This window comes from Syngnathus floridae, chromosome 6, assembly GCF_059516105.1.
Source record: "Syngnathus floridae isolate MCC-2025c chromosome 6, RoL_Sflo_1.0, whole genome shotgun sequence".
Classification (NCBI taxonomy): Eukaryota; Metazoa; Chordata; class Actinopteri; order Syngnathiformes; family Syngnathidae; genus Syngnathus; species Syngnathus floridae.
The window spans coordinates 10,677,047-10,700,866 of NC_142418.1; the positions used below are offsets into that span (position 1 = coordinate 10,677,047).

The 23,820-nt window shown below is 40.5% G+C and overlaps 2 protein-coding genes across 2 annotated transcripts; one reads left to right on the forward strand and one right to left on the reverse strand.

The window, feature by feature from the left end:
* Positions 1 to 66: 66 nt before the first annotated feature.
* Positions 67 to 18,287, forward strand: LOC148396499 (USP6 N-terminal-like protein). Its single transcript, XM_088379186.1, has 14 exons — positions 67 to 332; positions 8,646 to 8,713; positions 8,863 to 8,948; positions 9,087 to 9,126; positions 9,234 to 9,314; positions 9,603 to 9,710; positions 9,783 to 9,892; positions 11,680 to 11,728; positions 12,842 to 12,962; positions 13,205 to 13,299; positions 13,442 to 13,507; positions 14,137 to 14,236; positions 14,730 to 14,882; positions 15,066 to 18,287. The coding sequence occupies exons 2-14, from the start codon at positions 8,648 to 8,650 to the stop codon at positions 16,298 to 16,300; spliced, it is 2,310 nt and encodes a 769-aa protein (XP_088235312.1). The 5' UTR covers positions 67 to 332; positions 8,646 to 8,647; the 3' UTR covers positions 16,301 to 18,287.
* uevld (UEV and lactate/malate dehyrogenase domains) lies at positions 17,893 to 23,319 on the reverse strand. Its single transcript, XM_088379187.1, has 13 exons — positions 23,160 to 23,319; positions 22,048 to 22,132; positions 21,892 to 21,957; positions 21,651 to 21,814; positions 21,444 to 21,582; positions 21,344 to 21,370; positions 21,176 to 21,270; positions 20,640 to 20,745; positions 20,133 to 20,303; positions 19,667 to 19,831; positions 19,486 to 19,570; positions 19,273 to 19,396; positions 17,893 to 18,781 (listed from the first exon to the last, which is right to left on the reverse strand). The coding sequence occupies exons 1-13, from the start codon at positions 23,199 to 23,201 to the stop codon at positions 18,617 to 18,619; spliced, it is 1,434 nt and encodes a 477-aa protein (XP_088235313.1). The 5' UTR covers positions 23,202 to 23,319; the 3' UTR covers positions 17,893 to 18,616.
* Positions 23,320 to 23,820: the final 501 nt, after the last annotated feature.

Sequence of the window (23,820 nt, forward strand, 5' to 3'; positions counted from 1 at the left end):
CACGATGAAGATTCTGTTTGTTGAGACGGAAATGATTTGACATCATCATGTATGCGCGTGAGGCGAGCGCGCCCCCGCCCTGGACGAGCGCGCACGCGTGCGTCTCAACTGACAGCAAAGCGCAACCGCGTGCGTAAACAGCTGCAGCCTGCCAGCTCGTGGAACGTGCAGATGACTTGAGCAGGGTCGGGGAATTATCGCTCCGATTTGGAGACTGCAGTTTTTTTTTTTGTAAGCATTACTGGCATGAGCGGCTCGATTGAACGGCGAAAGAGAGAATGAGAATCGTGGATTTTGTTTCCACTCAGCACAGAAGAGAACTGACTCTAAAGGTAAGCAGAGGCGCCGGAAGTCAACTTTATAGTTCTAACTATTGATTTGAATCACTTCGTTTGAAGATGCTGTTTAGATGTCCCGATCAGTTGTCTCTTCATATTCCTTTTCGTTTGTTTTACAACTTGGAAAATAAACAAGTAAAGGCGTTTGCGTTCCTAACGTCTGTTACTTCATGCTCGGAATAAACACTCCCAGAGGATGTGCTGTTTAATAAGTTCAACATCCGTTTTAAAATCAAAATCAAACACTAAGATGAAAGGTCCATTCATTTTCTCCGTGTTGTTTAGTCAGACGTTCCCAAGGTTTGATTGCATGCAAACATCATTGTGATAGCAACCCACTGTATTACCTGCAGTATCTATTTACAGTGACGTCGTGAATGAATGAATGAATGAATGAATGAATGAATAAATAAATAAATAAATAAATAAATAAATAAATAAATAAATAAATAAATAAATAAATAAATAAATAAATAATCAATCTTGGGGATCATTAAAGTGCCTATTGATTTGCACCCAGGAGCTGTGGGTACACAAATGTGTGATGACCTTTTCCACTTTTATTATGTGCACTGACCACACAAATGCTTACAAGTAGGCCAGTGACTGTTTTGCTGTGCTACGTCATCCTCATCCATGGCCAGACCTCTTCAGAACGTTATTTGGGCGTCTAACTGGTTCATGTAGGGGGAGGGGGAAGGCCACAGACCATTTGAATGGGAAATCTCCTGCAGGACAGCACTCATCCTCCATCCCATGCCAGATGTCATTGTTTATTTTGTGTGTTTTGGTCTTCAGTGTGATGTAGCAGATGTGCATGTTGCTATTTGTAGGTATACCCTGCACTGTAAAATTACACAGAGAAACAGTGTTTTAAAGATCGCAAGAGTGACAGAAAGCAAAAAAGAGGAATAGTTATGCAACACTGGTCAGTATTTGTCATCATAACCTGTAAGGCAAAAGTGGCATTTTAACTTTCCCATCTAAACTGCTATACAAGTGTAAGAAGTTAATCTCTGGACATCTGAAATAAAATAAAATAAAATGACTCACCAAATAATGAAGTGAAACAGGTGTGGTATATGAGTGGAAAAGTGCTCTGCAGCACTTTACAGCAATTTACACTTTAAGACAATCCTTGATCTAAAGTCTCCATAGGAGGCAGTTCCACTTCTGAGTTTTGGTTACTTTCCAACCATCTGACATGTAGACTGGTTGATTTGTCACGTTACATTGTACTGCTCACATAGACGTCTAGTTGAACAATAAGTGTAGGAGGCTTGGACAAGGTGAAGGAAAAAGTTCTCATGTTCCACTGTTAGATCTGGAAGTTATCTTGTTGGAGTTTCAAAGGTGCAGATTACTTTGTGTGCTAAGAGTAACTTGAATCAATTCCTCCTGACTGAATCAAGATTCATAGGATGACAAACGAATCACAGGATCACATGACATGTCATCACATTCTCTTTGATGCTATTTTGAGATCATGTTTGATTCCTGTAATTCGTTCCTGCTCTGCACATAAAGCCTCCCGCCCCCCTTGTAAATTCTCATCACGTAAGACTGCTGACGGTCAGCACATTTTGGGTGTTGATGTTCAGGATCAATACGTTTTTTTTCCATTTAATATAACGCAATTAAAATTGCCAGTGTTCAGCCAACCGCATTATTATTGATCTGAAAAGAGATAATCACTTCAACATAATCCAGATCATACAGTCAAAATGTCAATTGTATGTTATCAAAGTAATTGGCAAAACAGAAATCCTTAAACAATTACACATTTGACCCATAGATAAAACACAGATGATTAAATTGATTGAGTCATCAGAACAATGGATTTGCAGCTCTTCTGAAAATGTTGTAACATTGTAGAACCTCAATTGAATGAACAAGAAAGTGTAGGCCTATTTTTAGCACTACTTGTGCCACATTAGGATGAACAAGCTGTGCTCTGGGCATGCTGCCACTTAAATTGGATACAAATTTCCCTCGGATTTCATAATGTTGATAGCTCGCACTTGATTAAAAGTCAACCTTTCTTTACCGAGAAGACCAAATGGATGGGTGGCATGATATCCAAAATAACTGCTTATGTTTGCATAAATGCTATATCGAGCTATTTGGGAAATTCCCTCCGTAATTGTTTCCACTCTTACATTTGTTTCTACTCGGGAATACATGTTTAGGAGGATCATGTTGAGATAGTGTTAACCTCCTCCCCGTGTATATTCCCGTGCTCTAATCCTCTTTCTGTGCTTGCAAACCTCACTGAACATGAAAACCCTAATATACGTACATCAAGCTTTTGACTTGAAACCAGCTGATCTGACTACAGTACGGTTCCCTAGCTACGTGAATTATTTAGTCTGTTTGGCATTGTAAGACAATCCAGTGTGTGGTACAGTTGCAAGATTGTAGTGATATTCCAACAGTGAACAATTTCTCAATGTTTGTGCAATGGTTTGGGATTGCTTTAGAGAGATCGACCGCTTTATTCAGATATATTTAAGATGTTCTGTTTTATCATTACTATATACCAGACAGTCATTAAAATTGTAGATGTTAGCTTTTAGCTCACTTCACTGCTTCCCTTTTTCATAATTGCCAGTAAGATGCTGCATTTGTAAGACTCTGATTTTTTTAGTATGATCCTGTGGTTTTATTTTTTAAGAATAACGCTCCCTTGACATTCCTGCCCTTCTCATACCACCCATCTAAAATATTCTCCTAGTCTGGGAAACAACTGGCTGGCCAGCCATTCCAGTATCTAAAACTTAGTGGTCATTGTTATATTTAGACATCCCACCCCCTCCCCAAGGTAATGATGGGGAAGCAAGGACAGGACCACAGGGTGTTCTGGCCCAACACATACTATGAAAGTGAAGTGGAAGATCCCACCCCGAGCCTGACCATATAAACCTTAACATGTGGAAAATGTCGGGTAGGTTTTGGGTGGTGTTGGTGAGTGTGTTATCAGCTTTGGGAGAATGATAAGCGCCCTGTCACAGTGTTGGCGCTTGCTCCTTTAGGGACCACAAGCTATTCTGAGCCTTTTTCTTTTTCCACTGTCACCCTCTGTATGGTTCACCCATGGGTCACAGTCACAGAATGTCTGTGCGGCTACTATTTTCAATTCGAACCCAGAAACATTTTTTGCCATAAAAAGAGATGGAGGAAAAAGAGGCTCAAGCGACAAAAAACAACTATTGAGTTCAAGCTATAGAGGTGTCAAAATTAATTGAGTAATCAATTATCAAATGTATCAACAGCTATTTTTAAAAAACTCGAGTCATCATTTAAAGTCCTTTTTTAACTGATTTCGGCCTCTCAATAGTGATCATTCTCTGATTTCTGTCATCTTCCATGAAAGCGGAGTGACTATCTTCTGTTTGGAACCAAAATAAGACAAACTTTTATTTTGGAAAACAATGACAGAAACAGTAACTGAATGACTTTAAAAACCTTGGTGAGTACATTAGTAATCCTTCACGTGTGATATTGCTTAAATGTTGTTTGGTTGTTGTTTTCATCACTAGGCAATACCAAAAACTAATAATTTGTGAATTAACCGTAACTAAGGAAAATTGTTTTGCAATACACTTCAATGCCAAATAACATTTTATCGAATTACAGTGACAGCCCTATCAATCTATCAGAGAGAACACAGTAGGAATACCTCCATACTTTTTGTATTTTACGATTGTGTTTGGTCTGCTATCCATTCTACTCTTTCTGTTCGATTAATAATTCATTTGGATCAACGCATCAGTGTCGTCAAGGAAAAAGCATAGCCAAAACCGTTCACTAAATATAGGCTGCTTGTGGTGCCTGAAAAACAATTTGCTCACACAAACAACATTCCTATTGTATACCTATTGTATTTAAGACCTTGAGACCAGCTTCCTGCCCATCATCTATGCAGTGGAACAACACAAAGCCAGAACAGCATCTAAATCAGGGGTGTCAAAATATTTTTTGTCGTGGGCCGCATCGTAGTCATAGTTTCCTTTGGAGAGCCATTATGACTGTCAGTGCTTTATAGTATATGAATATATGAATATACAATATAGGATGAATAACTAGTTTTGAAATCAGAGCCTTGTAAAAATATAAATATAAATATTTTAAAAAGAGGAATGCTAATAAAAAATTCTAGAAAATTTTCTATTTTTTTATAAAAGAAGACTATTTGTAATTTTAGTATTGACACATGAAGTTGATGCACAATTTGTCTTCGCGGGCCACATAAAATGATTTGGCAGGCCGTATCTGCTCTCCGGGCCTTGAGTTTGACACCGATTATCTAAATCATTGTGAAATCTAAATCACTGAAATTGTCCACCCCCTTGCGCCCACGTTTTTTATCACCATTCACTTCCTCGAGACAAGTGTGCCAACTTTGTCTCTAATACAGATTAAAATCTGATGGACTCACGTGGGACCTCAGATCATGACACGTGCTCACTTTTACCAGCATATTGTTGTGAGTGTCTGCATAACAAAATGTGTTTTGGAGGTCCATGTCCTAAATAATAGCAAAGGGGACTGAATTTAATGCTTTTAAAATATACTAAAAATGACAGCTGATATTGAAAACCTTGGGGGGGGATGGGGGCAATGATAATGTAATAATTTTCTTGCATGACATTCCAACGCAATAGTGAAGTCATTCATTTCACCTGAAGTCTGCGAGGAAAGGTTTTTACCTCTTGCATAAACCCTGAACAGGTTAAACCGTTTTTTTTAAATTGATTGATGGACTGCCCACATTCTCTGCAATTTACTGTCAACGCTGCAAAACAGCCAATGAAAGCAGACATTCCTTTGTTGCATTCTGGTTACCGGAAGTGTCAATGAAACCACGTAGTCTTGCTTCAGACAAAATTAGGCCTGAATAGTTTTGGTTCACAGCAGAGTGAACAACATTATCAAGACAAAAGCCTTTGGGCTTGATTAGACCCGATGGTGATGACTCTCCTTTTGTCCTATAAAGCAAATGTGTCTTTTTTTATGACTAATCGAGAGCTTTAGTTGTAAAGAATGCAGTGTCGCTTTGGAAATACCCTCACAACCAACCTTCAAATGGGTAGCCCTGTTGCTGTAGAGTTACAAATCCTTTCTGTACTGGAGCTAAAGCCCTCAAAGCAAGTTTGCACGTGTAGTTAATGGTGTTTGGATGACCACTCAGGATTGACTAATCATCCCGCGGCAAAAAGGTCTCCCTCGGGTCTTCCAGTTACTTTACCAATGCCAGACTCTTAATCTCAGATTTTCATTTTCTCTCATGTAATCCTCGGTTGTAAATCCCAAATCAGATGAAGTTTGATTATGGACACAAAAATAGATGATTTGGGGATGAAGGCAACGGAGGGAGCTGCAAAGATTACTTACATTTTGGATTAGTCAATAGACATGTTTGTGTTTACAAACTCGGATGGTGCACATTGACTGGGTACAGATTAGGGTCTCTATTCTCTCGCTGTCTCTCTGCCTGTCTCTCTATGTCTCTCCTTCTGTCTCTCTCTCCTATTTCTCTCACATTAGCCTCAAGAGCAAGAAATAGCATGTTAGAGTTCCCAGGCATTCATAGCCCTGTTGCTACGACTCAACAAAAATAGTTCATTTGATTTAATTGAGACTCAACAAAAATATCTGTGAGGTTGAGGTACATTCAGATACTCTCACAACATTTCCAGCAACAAAAATTAATCAAATAATCATCATTATTTTCCGTCTGTTGTTTAGATTGATTTTTGACGAATGCCAGCCCAAACACGTGCTCTAAACAGTTTTTTTTTTTTTTTAATGTAAAGGACACCTGCGGACACGATCTCTTTAAACCACATTACAAAGAAGTCCGGATTCCGAATACTTTGCAAACGGTTTGTGGTTACAGCTATGTATGAGAACAAGTTAGATTTGGAGCCTCGTGTCAAAACAGGACATGATGTCATGTCACTCAGGCCTCTGTCTCAAAGGCTTGTATCCTTTAAGCAACCAGGTTATCTCTATTTAGTCAACAGTTGTTGCTTGGATACTCAAGCTACTATTTTTTTGGACCACCTAACCACTTCCTCACAAATTCTCGCTCTGCCCGCTTTCTTTTGACATACACACTTAATAATAGTAATAATTGTATTCATAATAATTATTGTACTTTTTGTGAAATTTGCAGATTGTTTGTACTTGTGTGCTAAATAAAAATAAATTTTGGTAGCAATGCATTGCCAATAAGTGTCGTAGGAGCAATGCAACTCCAGCTGTGCTGCTTGATCTTCTACTTAGCGACCTTCTGGTGTGTTTTCCTTCTTTCTGACTCAATGTTCTGAGAATGAAAATTCGTCTCAAGTCTTTCGTAACTTACCTTGACATTTCAACATCTGGAAGGACACAATTTTAGGTGTGTCTCAGCTGTACAGGCAATATAGGGCTTTTAAAAGTGAGAATTTGAGACTTTATTCAGCTAAAGCTTTTGTTTCACACAGTTCTTGTTCAACCTGTTGTTGAAGGAGTGGCAGTCACTGGTTTCCTTTTCTTCCTGACCCCTACACAATACTATCTGTAGTCAGAAGACTCAACACAGGAAGTAAACAGCTTGAAGCTATATGATGAAGCGCAACAGACCAAAGACACAATTACTGTACAAGCATGGTCTGGATGAAAACAACTTCTGATGTCGGCTTTTTCTTACAACTATCACTGTAGTATGGTCGTGTATAAATCCAGAGTCGATTATTGAGCCCAAAACTTAACTACGAGGCAGACCTGTTAACCAAAACAACATCAAAAAATATTGCCTGATCAGAGACTGACAAGAAAGGGAGAGTTGTTGAAATCATAGAACAGCAAAATACATTTATTGTGTGATCTTGTTAAACTACTCACCTTTTGGAAGCTGTTCTGTACAACAGTTAATCCCATGGCCATTAAAACCATTGCACTGTTATTTTTTTATTCCTAAAATTGCTCACCTTTGACATTGAGGTTATTTTTTTAACACCGTTTATCATACAGATTTCCTGAGAAGTCTTTTTTAAAAAAATATTTTTATATTTTTGGGCAATTTTGCTTCTTATGATCCAAATCAGTAGTAACCGTAACAGTCTAGTTTCCAATGCTTTTTTTTTTTTTACACTTAGTTTTTGGACTCATCGAAACGGTATGTTTTCAATACACCAAGTTTTACATGGAGCTTTTTGTAGCAGGTTGCTTCATAGATACAAGTAAAAAAGGTATTTGTGTGCTTGACAGGTGTATTGACACCTGTTCCTACACAACGTAATACACAAAGATCATGGCTGATGACGTATTGTGGTCAGCATCAGTGAAAGTCTCCCTCATACTCCCACACTGTAAGAGGAAGTGTTGCTTAGTTCTAAAGACATATAAATGTTGTCTATAATAAACGCAAAGTGGATAAGAGAGTGTTTTGGTGTTTATTCTTATGCTCTTCACTGGTTTTTGATATCCAGTATTTACATGTTGATCTAGAAAGCATTTGAATTAGGCAAGGGCTGCTTACTAGTTTTACAAAGTCAAAGTTTCAATAACCACTAATATGATTGGATGCATATAAAGTTGAATGAATTAGCCAGAGAGGGGAGGGGTGAGCAGTTGCGCACTGAGGAGAAGTAGGAAGGGAGAGAAAGAGACAAAAGCCTTCTTTGCTGTGTTTTTGGACAATGCATCTTTGCATTGTCTGAAAAAGAAAAAACAACAAAAAATGTGCCAGCCGGTATAAGTTAGCCCCAAGAACAATACTGGTAGCCCACGGGTCTGTTCTAAAAATACGAGGAGCTCACCAATGATGGGACACTGTGATTGATTGAGAAGAATTAAAACAGAGGAATGATATTAACATGTATTCATTTAAATTTAACATATTTCTTGTGTACCTTTTTTTGCGAGGAGGGATATTGTTTTTATCCACACAAATACAGTATCTCAAAAAGGTCATTATAAAGCTGTAATTTTAATACCATGATCATGTGACACTGCAATATTTTTTCTCACAGTGGTCATGTCATCATAATCTAATACCAGACCATGCCTACATAGATGTCAGCAGATTTGTCGATAAGAAGGCAATTGGTGTTCTTCGGTGTCCGAAATGCCTCATAGAGGCATAAAGGAACTAAATAAATTAACAAATAAATTCAGACTCTTTTGTCTTTGATTCTACAAAACATTAAGAATTTGTGTCTTCAAGGATGTCATGATTTAAAACAGAATTACGTTTTTTTTGTGGTGCATTACGTACATCTGATAGTAAATTCTCAAAAACTCTTTTTTTTTTTGTTTCAGCCATGAAGAAGGACATAGACACACTGATAGCAGAAGAACGTGCTGACATCATTTCCAAATATGACAAGGTGAGAGAAACAGAAATGCAAAACTGCTGCGTCTAATTACGTCGTGAACATTAAGCCAAAGTGAAATGGGGATTTGAGACGACACTAGGTGTTTCCTTGTCACCCTAACTCCTATTTGTCTTCTTGTTTATGGCATGTTTTTGTTTCAGGGCAGGCAAGAGGGTGTCAGTATTGACCCTTGGGAGGATGCTGACTACAGCATCTATAAGGTGACGGACCGCTTCGGCTTCCTGCAGTAAGTTAACCAGCTGTAAGGGCTGATGTTTTTTTCCCCCTTAGACCATATCCGTGGTTTTCTGTCGCCATTTCTTCTTCATTCATGCCACACGTGGTTTATTTTGTAATGTCCTCTATGTCTCAATCTTTGTTTTAGTGAGAAAGAGCTACCGACGCCCAGTGTGCTTGAAGAAAAGGTATTTATTTATTTGGAATTGAGCTAATCTTAACTATTTTGATTGCATATGTCCCTGCATTGACCACTGTCACTGTCCTGGTATTTATCCATATTTTGCTTCTCTAGCAAAAGCATCAAGAGCTTGAGCGCGTGGGGAAGTGGCTAAAGATGGTGAAGAACTGGAGCAAGTATAAGAACAGTGACAAAGTGAGTTCTCTCTCCTGCTTCATTTGATTTAGCAATCACACATTTAATAATAAATAACTACATTTGTGTTAATGATAATTAATCAACCAATCTCACTTTATTTACTTACCTTTAAATACCCAGGTAGGCACTTGAGAATCGGTTCTCATTTGCAGTGACAATCTGCCACTTTTTGTCATGTGATCATTCTTTTTGATTGGACTGTCTAGTTTTGTCTCTTTAAGCCACAATCTCTTCTCACTGATTGAAAGGTCATTGTTTATTTTGCCACTGTCTCATGTGTTTCAGTTGGTGAAGCGTGTTTATAAAGGCATTCCCCTCCAGCTAAGAGGCCAGGCCTGGGCTTTACTTTTGGACATAGAGAAGGTTAAAAAAGACAATGAGGGAAAATATGAGGTATGGATACTAAATCTGCCATCTATTAGTTCCCAGCAGCCAATCCCTTAACATTTTTTTTTCTTTTTTCAGAAAATGAAGCAGCAGGCTCGCTGCTTCTCCACAGAGATCAAACAGATTGACTTGGATGTTAACAGAACCTTCAGGAACCACATCATGTTCATGGACCGCTTTGGAGTCAAGTGAGTTCTTCTTGAGCGAGATTCTGAGGAACATCTTGTATTTAAATGGTCCAAATATATTGTTTGATCATTGTATCAAATTACATACAGAGAGTTGACTATACAAATTTGACTGCAGTTATGCAGTATATTAATACTTGAACATTTCACTGTCCTTGCAAAGAAAGTGACAGAGCTAAAAGTTTTTATTCCAAATGTCTTTGGTTGTTGTCTCTTGTTATGTATAGGACCATTCAGAGTTCTTGTTTTCGTTTCTTTTCACATGACAAGTTCAGGTTTGTTCATGCTGGTGTCCGGTTGGGCGTGACCTTTGGCTTGTGTGTGTTGGGAGCTTCCCAACACACGCACACACACATGGGCACACAGACTAAAGGGCTAGTTTCCTCCTCTCTCTATTTTATTAGCCTTCCTGTCAGTGCACGAAGCCCCACAGGAAGTGGCATTTATTCAAAAATGTGCACTGACATTAAGTGCTCATACAGAAGAATCACAACCACAATGACCTATTCATTTGACATAACATAGATTTGTGTGTGGAGGAAAACATCCACTTGAGATTTCATCATTTCATCATTTCCAATTTACATTTCTTTTGAAATTGGCGTAGTGAGTTGTGCGTGTCACAGTGTTCTTCCCCACAGTTGAGACAGAATGAGACCAAAACACAACTCCATCCTGCTTTGTTGCCCACGCTTTCCCTACAAGTCAACAGCTGTCTCCCCCCCCCAACACACACACACACACTCACACCCACCCTAACACACATGCTCACACATGCGCATGCACATCAACAACATCCTCTATTCAAAGCTCCTTTCCTGTCTCAGTGAGTGTTTGTAAAACGTGTCTCTTCTGTCGTCCTCTGCTGTCCGCAATGCATTTAACTCCACAATTGCAAACATGCATGCACAAATACTCATACACACATGCTTACTCTAAAGGACAGGCTTTATATCTTGTACAGAAAATTCAACAAACTGATTTAGTGTGGCAACGACCTGTAAGCAGTTGAGAGCTCGATTGACTGACTAATTGATGGCTGATTCTCTGACTGATTGATTGATCAATGTAGTACATCCCCTCTCGGCCCATTTCACTTGAATGGGGAACTGACAAAACAGACCAGAAGAGGAAGTTCGCCCTTACATGCCACAGCTTTAACATAATACATATTATCCTCTATATTCCCTGAATTGATGATTAACAACATACCAAATGTTTTAATGGTCCTTGTAGTGGCTAGTTCTCTAATATGTAAAAGCTAAAATAATATTTTTAATGATAACATATAGTAATGTTTTTATATATTTATTTTGAGAAAGTTTCAATTAAGAAAAATGTGTTTTCCAAAAAAGATAAAAATAGTCATCACGTTTATTTCTTACAATGTCAAATTATAGTTATTTATTACTTGTATTTCTGGGGGGCGGGGCTCGTAGTTGAATGTTACAGAGATGCTGGCTCAAATGTAGGTAAATTCACTTTTTTACAAATTTACCATGAATCATAAAACGAGAGTATTCTTTAAAGCATTTTATAATGGTTCTTGGTCTCTTAAGTTTATGGATTTTCATCCAATTTAATATTCTGTACTTCAAAGATTGTCAGCCTCAAGTGTTTCTTCCAGCTATGTGTTAATGTGCCCTGCTGGTAGAGTTAATTTGGGGATATGGTCATTTAATCTTGATTTAATGGACTACACAAAGCCAGGGTGGTATTTAAGCTTCTCTAATTGTAAACCAGTCATATTTTCATAGTAACGGTTGGTTTCTGTGTTCCCTTTTCAGGCAACAGGCACTCTTTCATGTACTAGCAGCCTACTCTGTCTACAACACGGTAAGATATGTGGATTAGCCCCTGCGTTCACAAGCGAATGATTTCACCTATATAAATAAAGACAATAAATGTTACTTGAAATAACACAAGTGTTGCCCCCCCCCAAAAAATACCACTGCAAAGCGATATCTTTATGTCATGCCAATGAGATTTTCACGCAATATGTTGATATTCCATGCATGTATTTTATATGAAAAGGCCATAAGGTTTCACTATATATTTTCCATCTAAACGCCATATTGCTAATATTCTTAATTAAGTCTTTTAAACACATTAACTCCACTACAGTGCAATATTGTGAGCATTGGAAAAATAAATACTATTAAAGACAACCGAATGAAATTAGTGACTCACCAATTTCAGAATACAGTATCTTGTATGCAAGACACAAATTGCTGTCAGTTGGAATGGGTTACACATTGACATATTTTTCCTTTGCAAATACACAGAACATAGTGCTCACAAAGCACCATCCAGCTCTGTTTGTTTCTGGTAGGGATGTGTTAGTGGTTCCTGTGTGGAAGAGGTGTTTGAGCCATAGGAAATGGCCATGTGCTAATTCCCTTTTCCCCATATCCCTCCACTCACAAACTGCTCAATAGAAAGTGGGTCAGTGGGAGAGCACAGGAATGAAAACGGGAGGAAGGGTACTGTTGGTGGTGGGGCAGAGGGGGTTTGTCCTTTCGCCTATGTGACAGCGGAGAAGAATGTGAAGAATGTTGTGTAACCTCGGTGTAATCGCATTGACTTTTATCCTTTCAAGGCTACGATGAATGGGCGATTTCCTCGGCCCAAATATGGAAAAGGCCACTATGCACATGTTACTCACTGTGGGTTCAAGGTGTATAGAAATTCAAGATGAAGACATGAAAATTCTGGGACTGCCGTAAATATTTGCACAACCTTGGTGTAAATGTTTATGATATTGCCACAGTGCATTTAGGAGGTCTGTGAGGTCTAAGTGTAAAATTCTTTTTACAAAAGACCCTGCACAACTCCACATCAGACATTCAGTGCACTCTTCAACCTAGTCCTGTGCGTGCTCTGCTAAATTATGAATTATTCCTCTTATTTGCCAGTCGAGTTGAACTGTCTCTTCTGCCCTGGTCCCAGGAGGTGAGCTACTGTCAGGGGATGAGTCAGATCGCTGCTATCCTGCTCATGTACCTGAATGAGGAGGACGCCTTCTGGGCTCTGTCCCAGCTCCTCACCAACAGCAAACATGCCATGCATGGTGAGACAACACAAATTCATCAGAGCTGGAAAATGATTGAAAATACTCTATCCATGTTGCTATATATGCCTTTGAGTAAAATCTACATCAGATCGAGTTGAGTAATACTTGGGTAAACATATGTTTACCATATAATCCGATCCCTCAGTGCAATTGGTGGAAGACCCAGTGTTTAATTTAAAATATTATGTCTCCCATCCACCATCTATGGTCTGCTGATGTGTGTTTTTCCACCGTGCTAGGTTTCTTCATCCCGGGATTTCCCAAACTGCAGCGTTTCCAAGCCCACCATGAGCGGATACTCTCCAAAATGCTGCCTAAACTGAGGAAGCACCTGGTGAGTGACAGCAATTCAGTTCAAGCTCCTCTTTTGCTCTTTCTCTCCATGTTGGAAGACTAAATGACGTGCTTTTTTCCCAAGATAACGCTAGATTCATTTGTAGTTTGAAAATCTTAACCAGCCTTTTCCTTCTTCACAGGACATGGAACAGATGTCATGTGGGGTTTACACCACTAAGTGGTTCCTCCAGTGCTTTATTGACAGAGTGAGTGTTTGCTTTGCTTCCCATTCCGTCCATTTTCCTTTTCACCTTGTGATGTACATGATCGCTTGGGTGCTGTAGTTCAGTAATTCTCAACTGTTGTGACCGTGACCCACAGTTTCCCATTGTCGTAAAAATACGACCTACTTAGGAACAAGATTTTTGGGGGTTTAGTAAATATATTGTCCAAAAACACTATGTGATATTTTCTCAAAATGAGTTTGATGTGCCACCAAGAGCATATTGCTAGCCATGACATCTGCCAGCCACAGGCAGAGTTGCACTCTAATATAAGAAAAAATATCAGAGTACCAATCTGTGCAACAGCTGTATGCGACTCACACAAAATGAGTCCACGATCAACTTGTGGGACCCGACCACAGCAATTGAGAACCACTACTGTAACACATCCCAGCCGACACCCTGTCTACTATGTGAACCATTATACCAATAAACTCATCTCGTAAAATATAAACCACGAGATGAAGGAATGAACATGGTAAAAATCTTGAAAAATAATAACATTTTAATCTAATATTTTTTATTGATTAATGATTTGGTAATTAATAGGTCATTCCTTATCACAGGCTATGATATAATAATTTTCTCTGTGCCGTCTTATTAAATGACAGAGCCCCTTCACACTCACCCTGCGTTTATGGGACATCTATATTCTGGAGGGGGAGAAGATGCTGACGGCCATGGCTTACACAACCCTCAAGTTACACAAGAGTGAGTATGAGGCCCATTGGCTGTTCTTCCGTGCCTTGTCTCCTCCGTACGTGTCGGACAAGCAGCTTTTTGAAGTCAACATGGCTGCTGTTGCTATACCGCCGCATGCAGCCTTCTGGTTGGCTGCCTACCAGATGGCTTACATAATGCAAGTGGTTGCTGAGGAGAAGAATGGAAGCCTAACTTTTGATTGGTTGCTTCTGCAGTTTGAGCATCACTTTGACACAGTAGATACTTTAACAAGATAACCTTAATAAGACAATTGTCACTCTCGAGCAGGGGTCTCAAACAAATTTCCCTCTTAAGACCATTTTGGCTTTGAAAAACACTAATTGTACTATCGTCATCTCATATTATTGCATAATACACACATTTGTATATTGTATATTGATTTTGAAATCAGAGGTCATGGAAAATTGGATCTGGCTCCTGTGCCTTGACTTTTTATACTGTACCTGTGCAGCTACTAACACTATTCTTTGTGTCCAATCAGAGCGTTTGCTGAAGTTTCAGTTGGAGGACCTGAGAGAGTTTCTTCAGGAGCAGCTGGCTGCTTCGTTCTTACTTCCAGATGACATAGTGGTGGAACAACTACAGGCTGCCATGTCGGAGCTACGCAGTAAAAAGTTGGACCTACCTCCTCCGGGTACAGTCTTTCCCCATATGAACATATATGAACCACAAAATGACTGATCACAACAGGGGGGAAATGTCAAAATTTGGCCCGATTATCATTTTATGATGCTTGCTTTTCATACGTATTGGAAATTATATTGCTGATGCAGAAAACCAACCTTTTTTTTGCCTTTTCTGACACATTGCTTTTCAGCAAAGTCAGAGGAGCTACCAAAGAAGCCCCTTGGTCAAGAGAGGCCGATTCACCTGCTCCCTCTGCAGCCAAGCTGTCCTCTTGAAGTCAAAAGTGATCTGCAGCCCATCAGCCAGTCTAATAAGGAGAGCATCACCCCAGAGCACACCAACCCCCAAGCCTCCAAAAGCCACAGCAGGTCAAGCACACCCTCCCTGCTCGCGGCTGATTCAGCTGCATCGCTTCCAAAAGTGACACCGAGGTGTATGCCTTCCAGACCACCTCTGTTACCTCCCAAACCAGCAAAACCCTGCGCCAAGGTAAATGATGCCAAAGATGTGAAGGGATGGGTCCCTGAAAAAGCACAAGGAAGGAAACTTTGTGCAGCCCCAGACACTCAGGAGGAGCCTATGGAATGGCCCCCACCCTATGAAGCCACTTCTCTGGATGATCCTAGCATGCATACAGAGATGTTGGACTTGCCAGAGCTGCCACCTCCACCATTGATTTACTCTACAGAAGAAGAGCAAACAATTAGTCCACCGGCCCAGAACCTTTCCCCGCCCCCATCGGTGGCAACATTAAAGCATTCTCCAGAGGCGCCAACCAAGTCGCTGGTGTCTTCTCCCTGCAGCTTCACATCATCTTCCTCTCCCAGGCACCCTCCCCCCAAGCCCACTAAATTTCCAGTGTCCCTGTACGTTCCAGCATCTTCGGCCGACAGGCGCCCTTCCAACACCTCCCAGTACGACAACCTTTCCGAAGCTGATGATGACGATCGCTGCCCAGAGAGGTTGTTGGGCTCCACCCCCGAGGAGGTTCCTGTCCGCAGAGACTACGACCCCGCTCTATATCCGCTGCCTCCACCTCCCATCTTCATCCCGTCATCACCGTCTCCTCTGCTGTCCTTGCACTGCACTCTTCCCAGTTTGCCTCAGGAGTCAGAATATGAAGGAGATGACCGCTGGGTGGAGGGCTCCATTATCATCCCATCTCCTCCGCCCAACTTTGCAGACAGACTCTCTCCCCAGCCTTGTCACACAACCACCTCGCCCCCTACTTACTCTAAACCTTTCACTCGGGGCCCCAGGGACCATTCTGCCTTCCCGGCGCCACTCTTATACACCAGGTCTCCCCCGGGCCACCCCAGGTTCTCAGGACAGTCTGCGTTGGGAGTGCCTGAGGTGCGATCCAGCCCAGACTTTTGCAGGATGCCTCCTGCAGGACAGCAGCCTCCAAAGTCTGTCACCTTTTAAAGTACACTTCACATACCAGAATGAAGTATTTGAGTTAAAAGGCCAGTAGCCAGTCAGTGTGTCTTCATGGCAAGCCTTTTGAGCATTTGATACGTACAGTATTATACTAGTGTGCTGAAGTTTCTATGTACTACTACAACATGCTTTATCCTAAAGACAACTCAGTGCATCTTAATAGAATGACTGGCACACAAGTTGAACAACTTGACTTTCTAGTGGTATTTTTTTCCACCACCTCTGAATAACATCTCTGCACACTCGTAGAACAACGCAGACACATACTACCTGTATACTCCATTCATTCACAGTGATGTCATACAGTAGTGGAAAATACGTTCCCCGTAAGAATTGTCTTGAAGATGCACCATAGTAGTATATGGACAATTGAGCACACTGCTGGAACGGCTTGCCATTGTGGCTTTAAGGTTGTTTTGTGTTGTTTTATCACTATGCCCACATTTTTACGACAGAACTTCTTTTCTAATTATTATTTTGCACTTAGAACTGCTGTTTGCCTTGCTTGTGCATTGGCGTTATGGTCATTTCATACCTTATCAACAAGCACAAAGAAATGAAGCTACCATTGCTTCATGTACTGTTATGCTAAATATTTTCCCACAGTGTCTTAAATGGAGTTCAAGGAGGGTCTCTAAGCTCACATTTGGTCCTTTGCTTCCCTTAAAGCCTTCATTGAACAGTGAGGTGCCTCACAGCTTTTCCTTTAAATGTCAAAATATATCTTTAGGTCAAAGAGAAACAACTTAATTTGAGTGTAAACTAATAGAAGAGAGGTTGTGGTGCAATAAGTTGATTCATTTCTTAGGCTCCACAGGTTACCGTTTGTTGTTGCCATTTTATTGTTGAGTTTTAGCTTTCTCTTTCGTAATCCCACATTGTATACAACTAAAATGAAAAACATGTCGTGCATACTTGAGAAGTAGAAAATGATCACTTATGAACAACATCTCCCTCCAGTGGTAGTTGGTTACATCCTGCATTTTTGTCCAGGGGTGATGCTTTTGGCAAGAGAAAATATCGTATGGGCATGTAGTTAGTTTTCTATATGAAGGCATTTCAAAGGCCCTTGTGAGAACATGAAGACATATTTAATATCGTTTGTGTTTATGCTCAGTCTGAGGTTAGGTCACTTTAAAGTTGTAATGGCTCAGTGTACATTTTCTGGAGAAATGGAATTTAAGCCATCCTAGGAGATTGAAGCAGAGCCTACTATTTAACAGAATTAATGCTTATTCCCACATAATATATACTGTACATTGTTGCTGTAAATGTTGTATTGCCTGATAAGTTAATGCATACAAGACCCCACGAGTGAGTGCTATCCTTTTAATCAACCACTTTATCCTTTTCTTTTTTTTTTTTAATGACACACAAACAGCGAAAAAGAAAAGCCCTTCCTTGGTGGTGCAAAACTGGTTTTTATATGTCTTCACTCCTGATGATGATAAAAATATGGACCTAAATAGTTTTATTCCAATCTGTTATGGTGGAGAGTTGGCAGCAGACCAAATGAAAGCTTTTTGTCTGCATTTGGCCAATATTTGTCACTGTCCGATGAAAAGCACTGTACTGTGTAACTTCAACTGTATTTTATTTTCATCTTCTGATAAATGAAAACTTTTCATCCATTAATTTTCTTTACGGCTCTTCTTGAGTGTTGCAGGAAGCTGAAGCTGGGCTCAGCTGACATTTAGCAAACCGCTACATGGACTGGTGGTCACCAGTCAAACAGCGACAACTATTAACATTCACAGTCAGAGTGAGAATTTGGGGGTGTACAAAGTGCTTTTAGTTGGATAGCAATTAGATTTCTAAAAACTAATTGTGCATGTTTTCCTTCTTCTCATTTAGACACCTGGATGATTATTTCGTGTTTTGCACTCTAACAAACATGTAAATGTTAATGTACTTTTATTCCAGCTGTGCAAAGAGCAAATTCTGTTCATTTTAAAAAATCAAATACCCTGGTAACACTTTACCCACTGAGTTGCTTGTGTGGTTGGAAGGAAAAAAAAAATCACATCAAACTTACAAACCCTTCAAAATTACCTCAAACAGAAAAATCATATCTTTGCACTCAAGGCAATAGCTTAATGTAAAATGTAACATCTCTGTGAGAAAATAAGATAGATATCTCCATGTTTAGTATAAATATAGAATTTGTACAAATATGTGATTTCTTTCCCATTCCATGTCACTCCAACAAACAGGACGGTTAAAGACAGGCTGTCCATGCATTCAAACATGAGCATGTTAACCATCAAGTTATGAGTGCGGTAACATTACAATCACCACCCTTCATATCCTCAACTGACTCATGAGATTAGTGAGTGATTTGATGCTTTCCTTCAGCTTAGAATCTTCCTCCTTCCCCAGTGAGACACCAGCCAGACGCATGGACCCGCTTGACCCCAAGAGGCACGGCAAGCTGAGAAATACCTCTGCCCCTATTCCGCTCCAGCCCTAAATGAACAGTGCACATGAGCCCTTTAAACACTGACTTCCAAAGAACACAAATTGCGTGCCTAATTATAAAACATTATTTGTATTTGCATTTAATGGCTAGGATTCAGATGTCAACAGTCTTCCGCTAGGTCTGGGATGATCAAACGTTTTCCATTGAGGGCCACATCCAGAAAAGGGGTGGAGGGGGCATTTCACAATAGCAGTTTGCTGGCAGAGATCATTGGGTGTGTTGCATGAAGTTATCAGGTTTGACCAAAAAAAAAAAAAAAAAATACTATCTGTGATTGTGTTCAACTTAATCATAAGATTACACAGGACAGACGTAGGTATGAATGAATAATAACCATAACAATGCATGCATCTTACTCGTCATCAGGAGAAGTCAAGCCACCGGTGGCCATCTTGCATTGCCACTTGCTAAGCTAACCTAATATGAATATATCGATACCCTTAATGATCATGCATACGGTGCATCATGCATGTGTCACCTGGGCAAGAGTGGTAATGGAGTGGACTTTCTTCCTATCCGTCAGGATGCTGTTTGTGATGTCAGCAACAGATAAACCAACAGACCATGAGCGCTGACCTTGATTCTTCATGATATCAAAGGCTCTGCAGGGACACATGATGTCAACTATCAAACTATATTCAGAAGCGATTAAATCCCACGCTGAAATTGAATTCATAACTGATGACCTTACCTGCCGAGCAGTGGTTTGGTGGCGTCCAATCCTGTGATTTCCAGCAACTTTTTGGAGCCCGGCTCATTGTTACTCATCACAGGGACTGTGTGACAAAGTGCTGACAAGTTAGTGTCAATGGGAAGCAGTACAAAACGAGCAGCATAGCTGGGAAACAGCTCATTGAGCGTTTCACAATCACCTTTGTTGTCCGAATGCTCTCCAATGACCCAGGCCTGTTTGTGAGTGTTTAAGGAAATATTCAGAATGTAACTAAGACGCTCAGAGTCCAGATTACAGCCCGCCCCGATGACTTGCGTTGGTGGCAGCCCGCTCTGCCTCCATGCAATGTGGGTCATCACGTCCACTGGAGACAAGGCCGAAAGACACATACAAAGTTTTTAGACAGCTCTTCACTTAGTCAATTAGAGCCTGAGTTTAGTTTTTGTTTAATTACATTTTTGTGTATGTTTGAGACTAGTGCAAAAACCTGGGCAAGACATATTTGCTGTGGAAGTTCTCATCGAGGACTGTTGCGCTAAACTAAAACTGGCACTCAAGTGCAACAATTACAAACTTCAAGCACACAAACTCGCCTGTACTGAACTTTCAAGCTCAACAGCGCTTGGTGTAATAATTTCCGAATGTCCCAATACTTTTGTCAGCACCTGGCTGAGAAGCGATGATCATGACAGCGCTGGGGTTGAGCTGCGCCAATGTTGGAATGATCCCTCTGAACAAGTCGACATTGGTCTGGACCACGCTTACGTACGACTGCTCGCCACTCCATGCGTTGGCGGTCACCACGATGACCCTGGAGCCCCTGGAGGCAGACAAATCTGACAAGAGCAGAGTCAAAATGTCAAAAACAGTTACTGTGTCATCGAGGGAAAGCACCGAGCGGCTGAAGAATGTGGGGAAGTCCTCGCCAGCACAATTCCTCAGTGTAAATGGAATCTAACCAAACGGTTTAATGAAGGGCTAGTTTTTGCTCAAGGGTCAAATTGATTTTTGAAACAGAGAAGGGTCAGGTCATTTGTAGATGAGGTAACAAGAAAAACTGTCAAGTGTATTATTTAAGTTCAAGGATTGTAGGACCCTTGACTGTATATGCTCAATGTCCATAATTAAATAACGGTTTAGTGTGTGTACATTTTGTGAACTACATAGTGTACCTTTGGAAACCTCGATCTTTGGCAGCTTGAATATCTCCAGATCTGTGCTGCCCCCCTTGGTGGAACTCTCGGCAACGTCAATGAAGACGACCTTGTCTACTTTACACTGAGGACAGAAAAAAGGGATTCATTTTCTACGCAAGGCTTTGAATAATTTCAAATACACAACAGGCTGTGAGCTACGCAAAAATCATAGATGTCGGTTTGATATCATGACCATATCTCACCATAAATCATTGGCTGTGAGCTTATTGCGGACTGAGAATAGCTATCGTGCCATTGAGAATCGTAAATAGCTATCGTGCCATTGAGAATCGTAAATACATGGCACTGCTCCCTATGGAAAGTCCCCAGAAATAACGTAAAGGTTTTAATATTTATTCATTCATTCATTTACAAACAACACATCAAGGGACATATTGGCCTGTTCCTGTTGGAGACAATTCAACAAAGTGCTACCCGCGTTTGTGGGTGCGTTCAGAGAGCCAATGCAATAACTCAAACAATAATGCCTTCCATCTCTGAAAGATACAAACCTTGGCCAAAATGCTCATCACTGCAGCCATTCCTAAATCCCCTCCTCCAACAACAGAGACTTTGGGGAACGGCTGATCATGGTGTATAACGGTACCTGAAATTTAAAAAGGTAAAGGTTGGTGAATGGGAGGGGGGTTAGCACAAGTGGAGCAGTTCAAATGACTTACTCGGCTGATCATGGTGTCTGACGGTACCTGAAATTTAAAAAGGTAAAGGTTGGTGAATGGGAGGGGGGTTAGCACAAGTGGAGCAGTTCAAATGACGTACTATCATTGATCCGGAGATTATTAACAAACGCCAAGAGCTCCTGAGGATTTTTCTCTCCTGGGACGGATGAGGCCAGCGGAGGATCTTCTTGAAACTTGCAAATCATCTCCTCCAGAAGAGCCACCACTGATGACTTGGGCTGCAATTGGAGAACAACTCATGAAAGCAGGTGACATTCAACATTTACAGACAAGAAGAACAACATACGTGATCCCAGTTGTGCAAAATAGGTAAATAGATGCGTCCTCGGGCATCCACGTGTTTGCCCTCCCTGATTATCATGTCCGGCGTGGGCCTGAGGAGGCAAATGGGAGGCGTGACCGGGAAGGAGTCTATCAGCCACAGCTGGATGGGGAAGTTGTAGGAGCGTCCTTTGAAAGTAAAAGATATAAATCGGTGTGCTTCATCACACGACACCCAAAAAGATGCTCCCAGATGTAAATCTTACCTTCATACTTGACTGGAAGGTTGCCGTTCAATTTCAGGAGCTCTTTCTGGGAGCCATCATTGAACGCTACAATTTATAACAGAAGTTAGCAAGATATTGTGATCACCGCGTGTCTATCTGTGTGAGACATAATTGTGAACATGCACAAAAACTCACTATATCTGCCTACAGAAGGGATCATCCCAGGGAAGGCGTTCTCAATGTTGTCCAACTCCTCAAGAGCAACATCGTGGAACTTGTACTAAAATTAGACAGACGTTCAGATGGACGGACAGCTCCTTTATTCAATCCAGTTTCTATGATTCATGTTATGTTAAATTATTTCTCACTGGTATATCAGATTAAATCTTGTTTATTCTAGTGCTGTTGCAAGATTCCCCAGCACACTGGTTTCAAACTCCAGTACTCGGGGGCTGCATTCCTGCATGTACTTGAAGTTTTCCCTGTTAAACACACCCGATTCAAAGGATCAGTTCATCCTCTCGTTCCGCAGGAGCCTGATAATGATCCTGATGAATTGAATCAGGTGTTAAACGCGGGAAACTTCGAAAACTTGTAGGAATGCCGCCCCCCCGAGAACTGGAGTTTGACACCCCTGCCGAGCAAGACCAAAGTGGGAGTGCTATACAAGTGCTATACAAGCCAAAGCACAATTAAAGTTCAAATATATGTATCTTTTCATCTTCTGTTTCACATCAATGGACGGCACAGCTGTCTTTTCAAACTTCCTTGTAGCAGACATGTGTGACGTCACGAACGCTGTGATAATGACGTCTTTGATCCATTGGGGAAATGAGTTTGAACATCTCTTTCTTTTTGTATATTATATGTTCCGTAAAACTCTCTATATGAATAAATATTGTATGTTACGATGATTGCAGTGTACCTACTTTTCTCTAAATCAAATATAATCTTTCACTAAAAAGCTTAACTAGCATGTGGAAATTATTAGTAACCTAGTGCTCTGGCCATGTTGGCATTTGCCAACGAATTTTACGGACTTCAGCATTAAAGTGAATGTTGGGCGAATCATGTATTAATTCTCTTGCGGATCTAATGAAGAATAAATAATCAAATACATTCAGTGTTAAAATAATTCAATACTTCCGTCTTAATTTAGAAGTCACGGAACTGGTCGAGCCAGTTGTTGACACTTGACAGCGGCCAGCTTGTGATATCACGCTGTGTTTGCCGGCCGGCAATTTACATCCATGCTCGTTGTTTGTTTGAATATCAACGTTCCATATTTTGGAGTGTCTTTCACTCACCTTGGTTATGACCCGCTGTATTTTCTCCGACCGGAGGTCCATCTATGGAACGCTAAAGTTAGGAGCGATCAACCTCGGTTGCTTCTTCCTGACTGCGCAAAACTTCCGCAAACTTTCCCGAGTAGCTAGGTAATATCAAGCTCCGCCCCTTTGGAATCGGCTACAGTGTCTCGAGAGGAATAAAAGTGATTTTTTTTTTTCTTTTTAATATGGCTTTGTACGGGTAAAACACGAATATGGTTTGGGGCTATTATTGGGCTCTGGAGTTGTGCTGGAGTTAGTAAGCTTGCACATTGTCAACCTCGGAATAATAATAAATGAATGTATTTTTTTTGGGGGGGGGAGCTCAGACTACATCCTTAGTTAAACAGATCATTCAATACTGCCCCTGAATTATTAAATTAACAATGTATACCTGTAACCAGTATTTGATTGTTTTCATGTTTTCTGAAAAAAAATATTTAAGCCATTATTATTATTATTGCTGTCATGACAATTTCCATTTTCTCAAATCAAATTCTGCATACCACTCATGTATCTTTATGGCACTTGAATTTTTTTAGGGTTCAGGGTGAGATGGAGGCTATCCCAGTTGACAGGCTCAGACTCAGCAACTGATAACCATGCAGTCAATAATAAAACACATATTCAAACTACCATT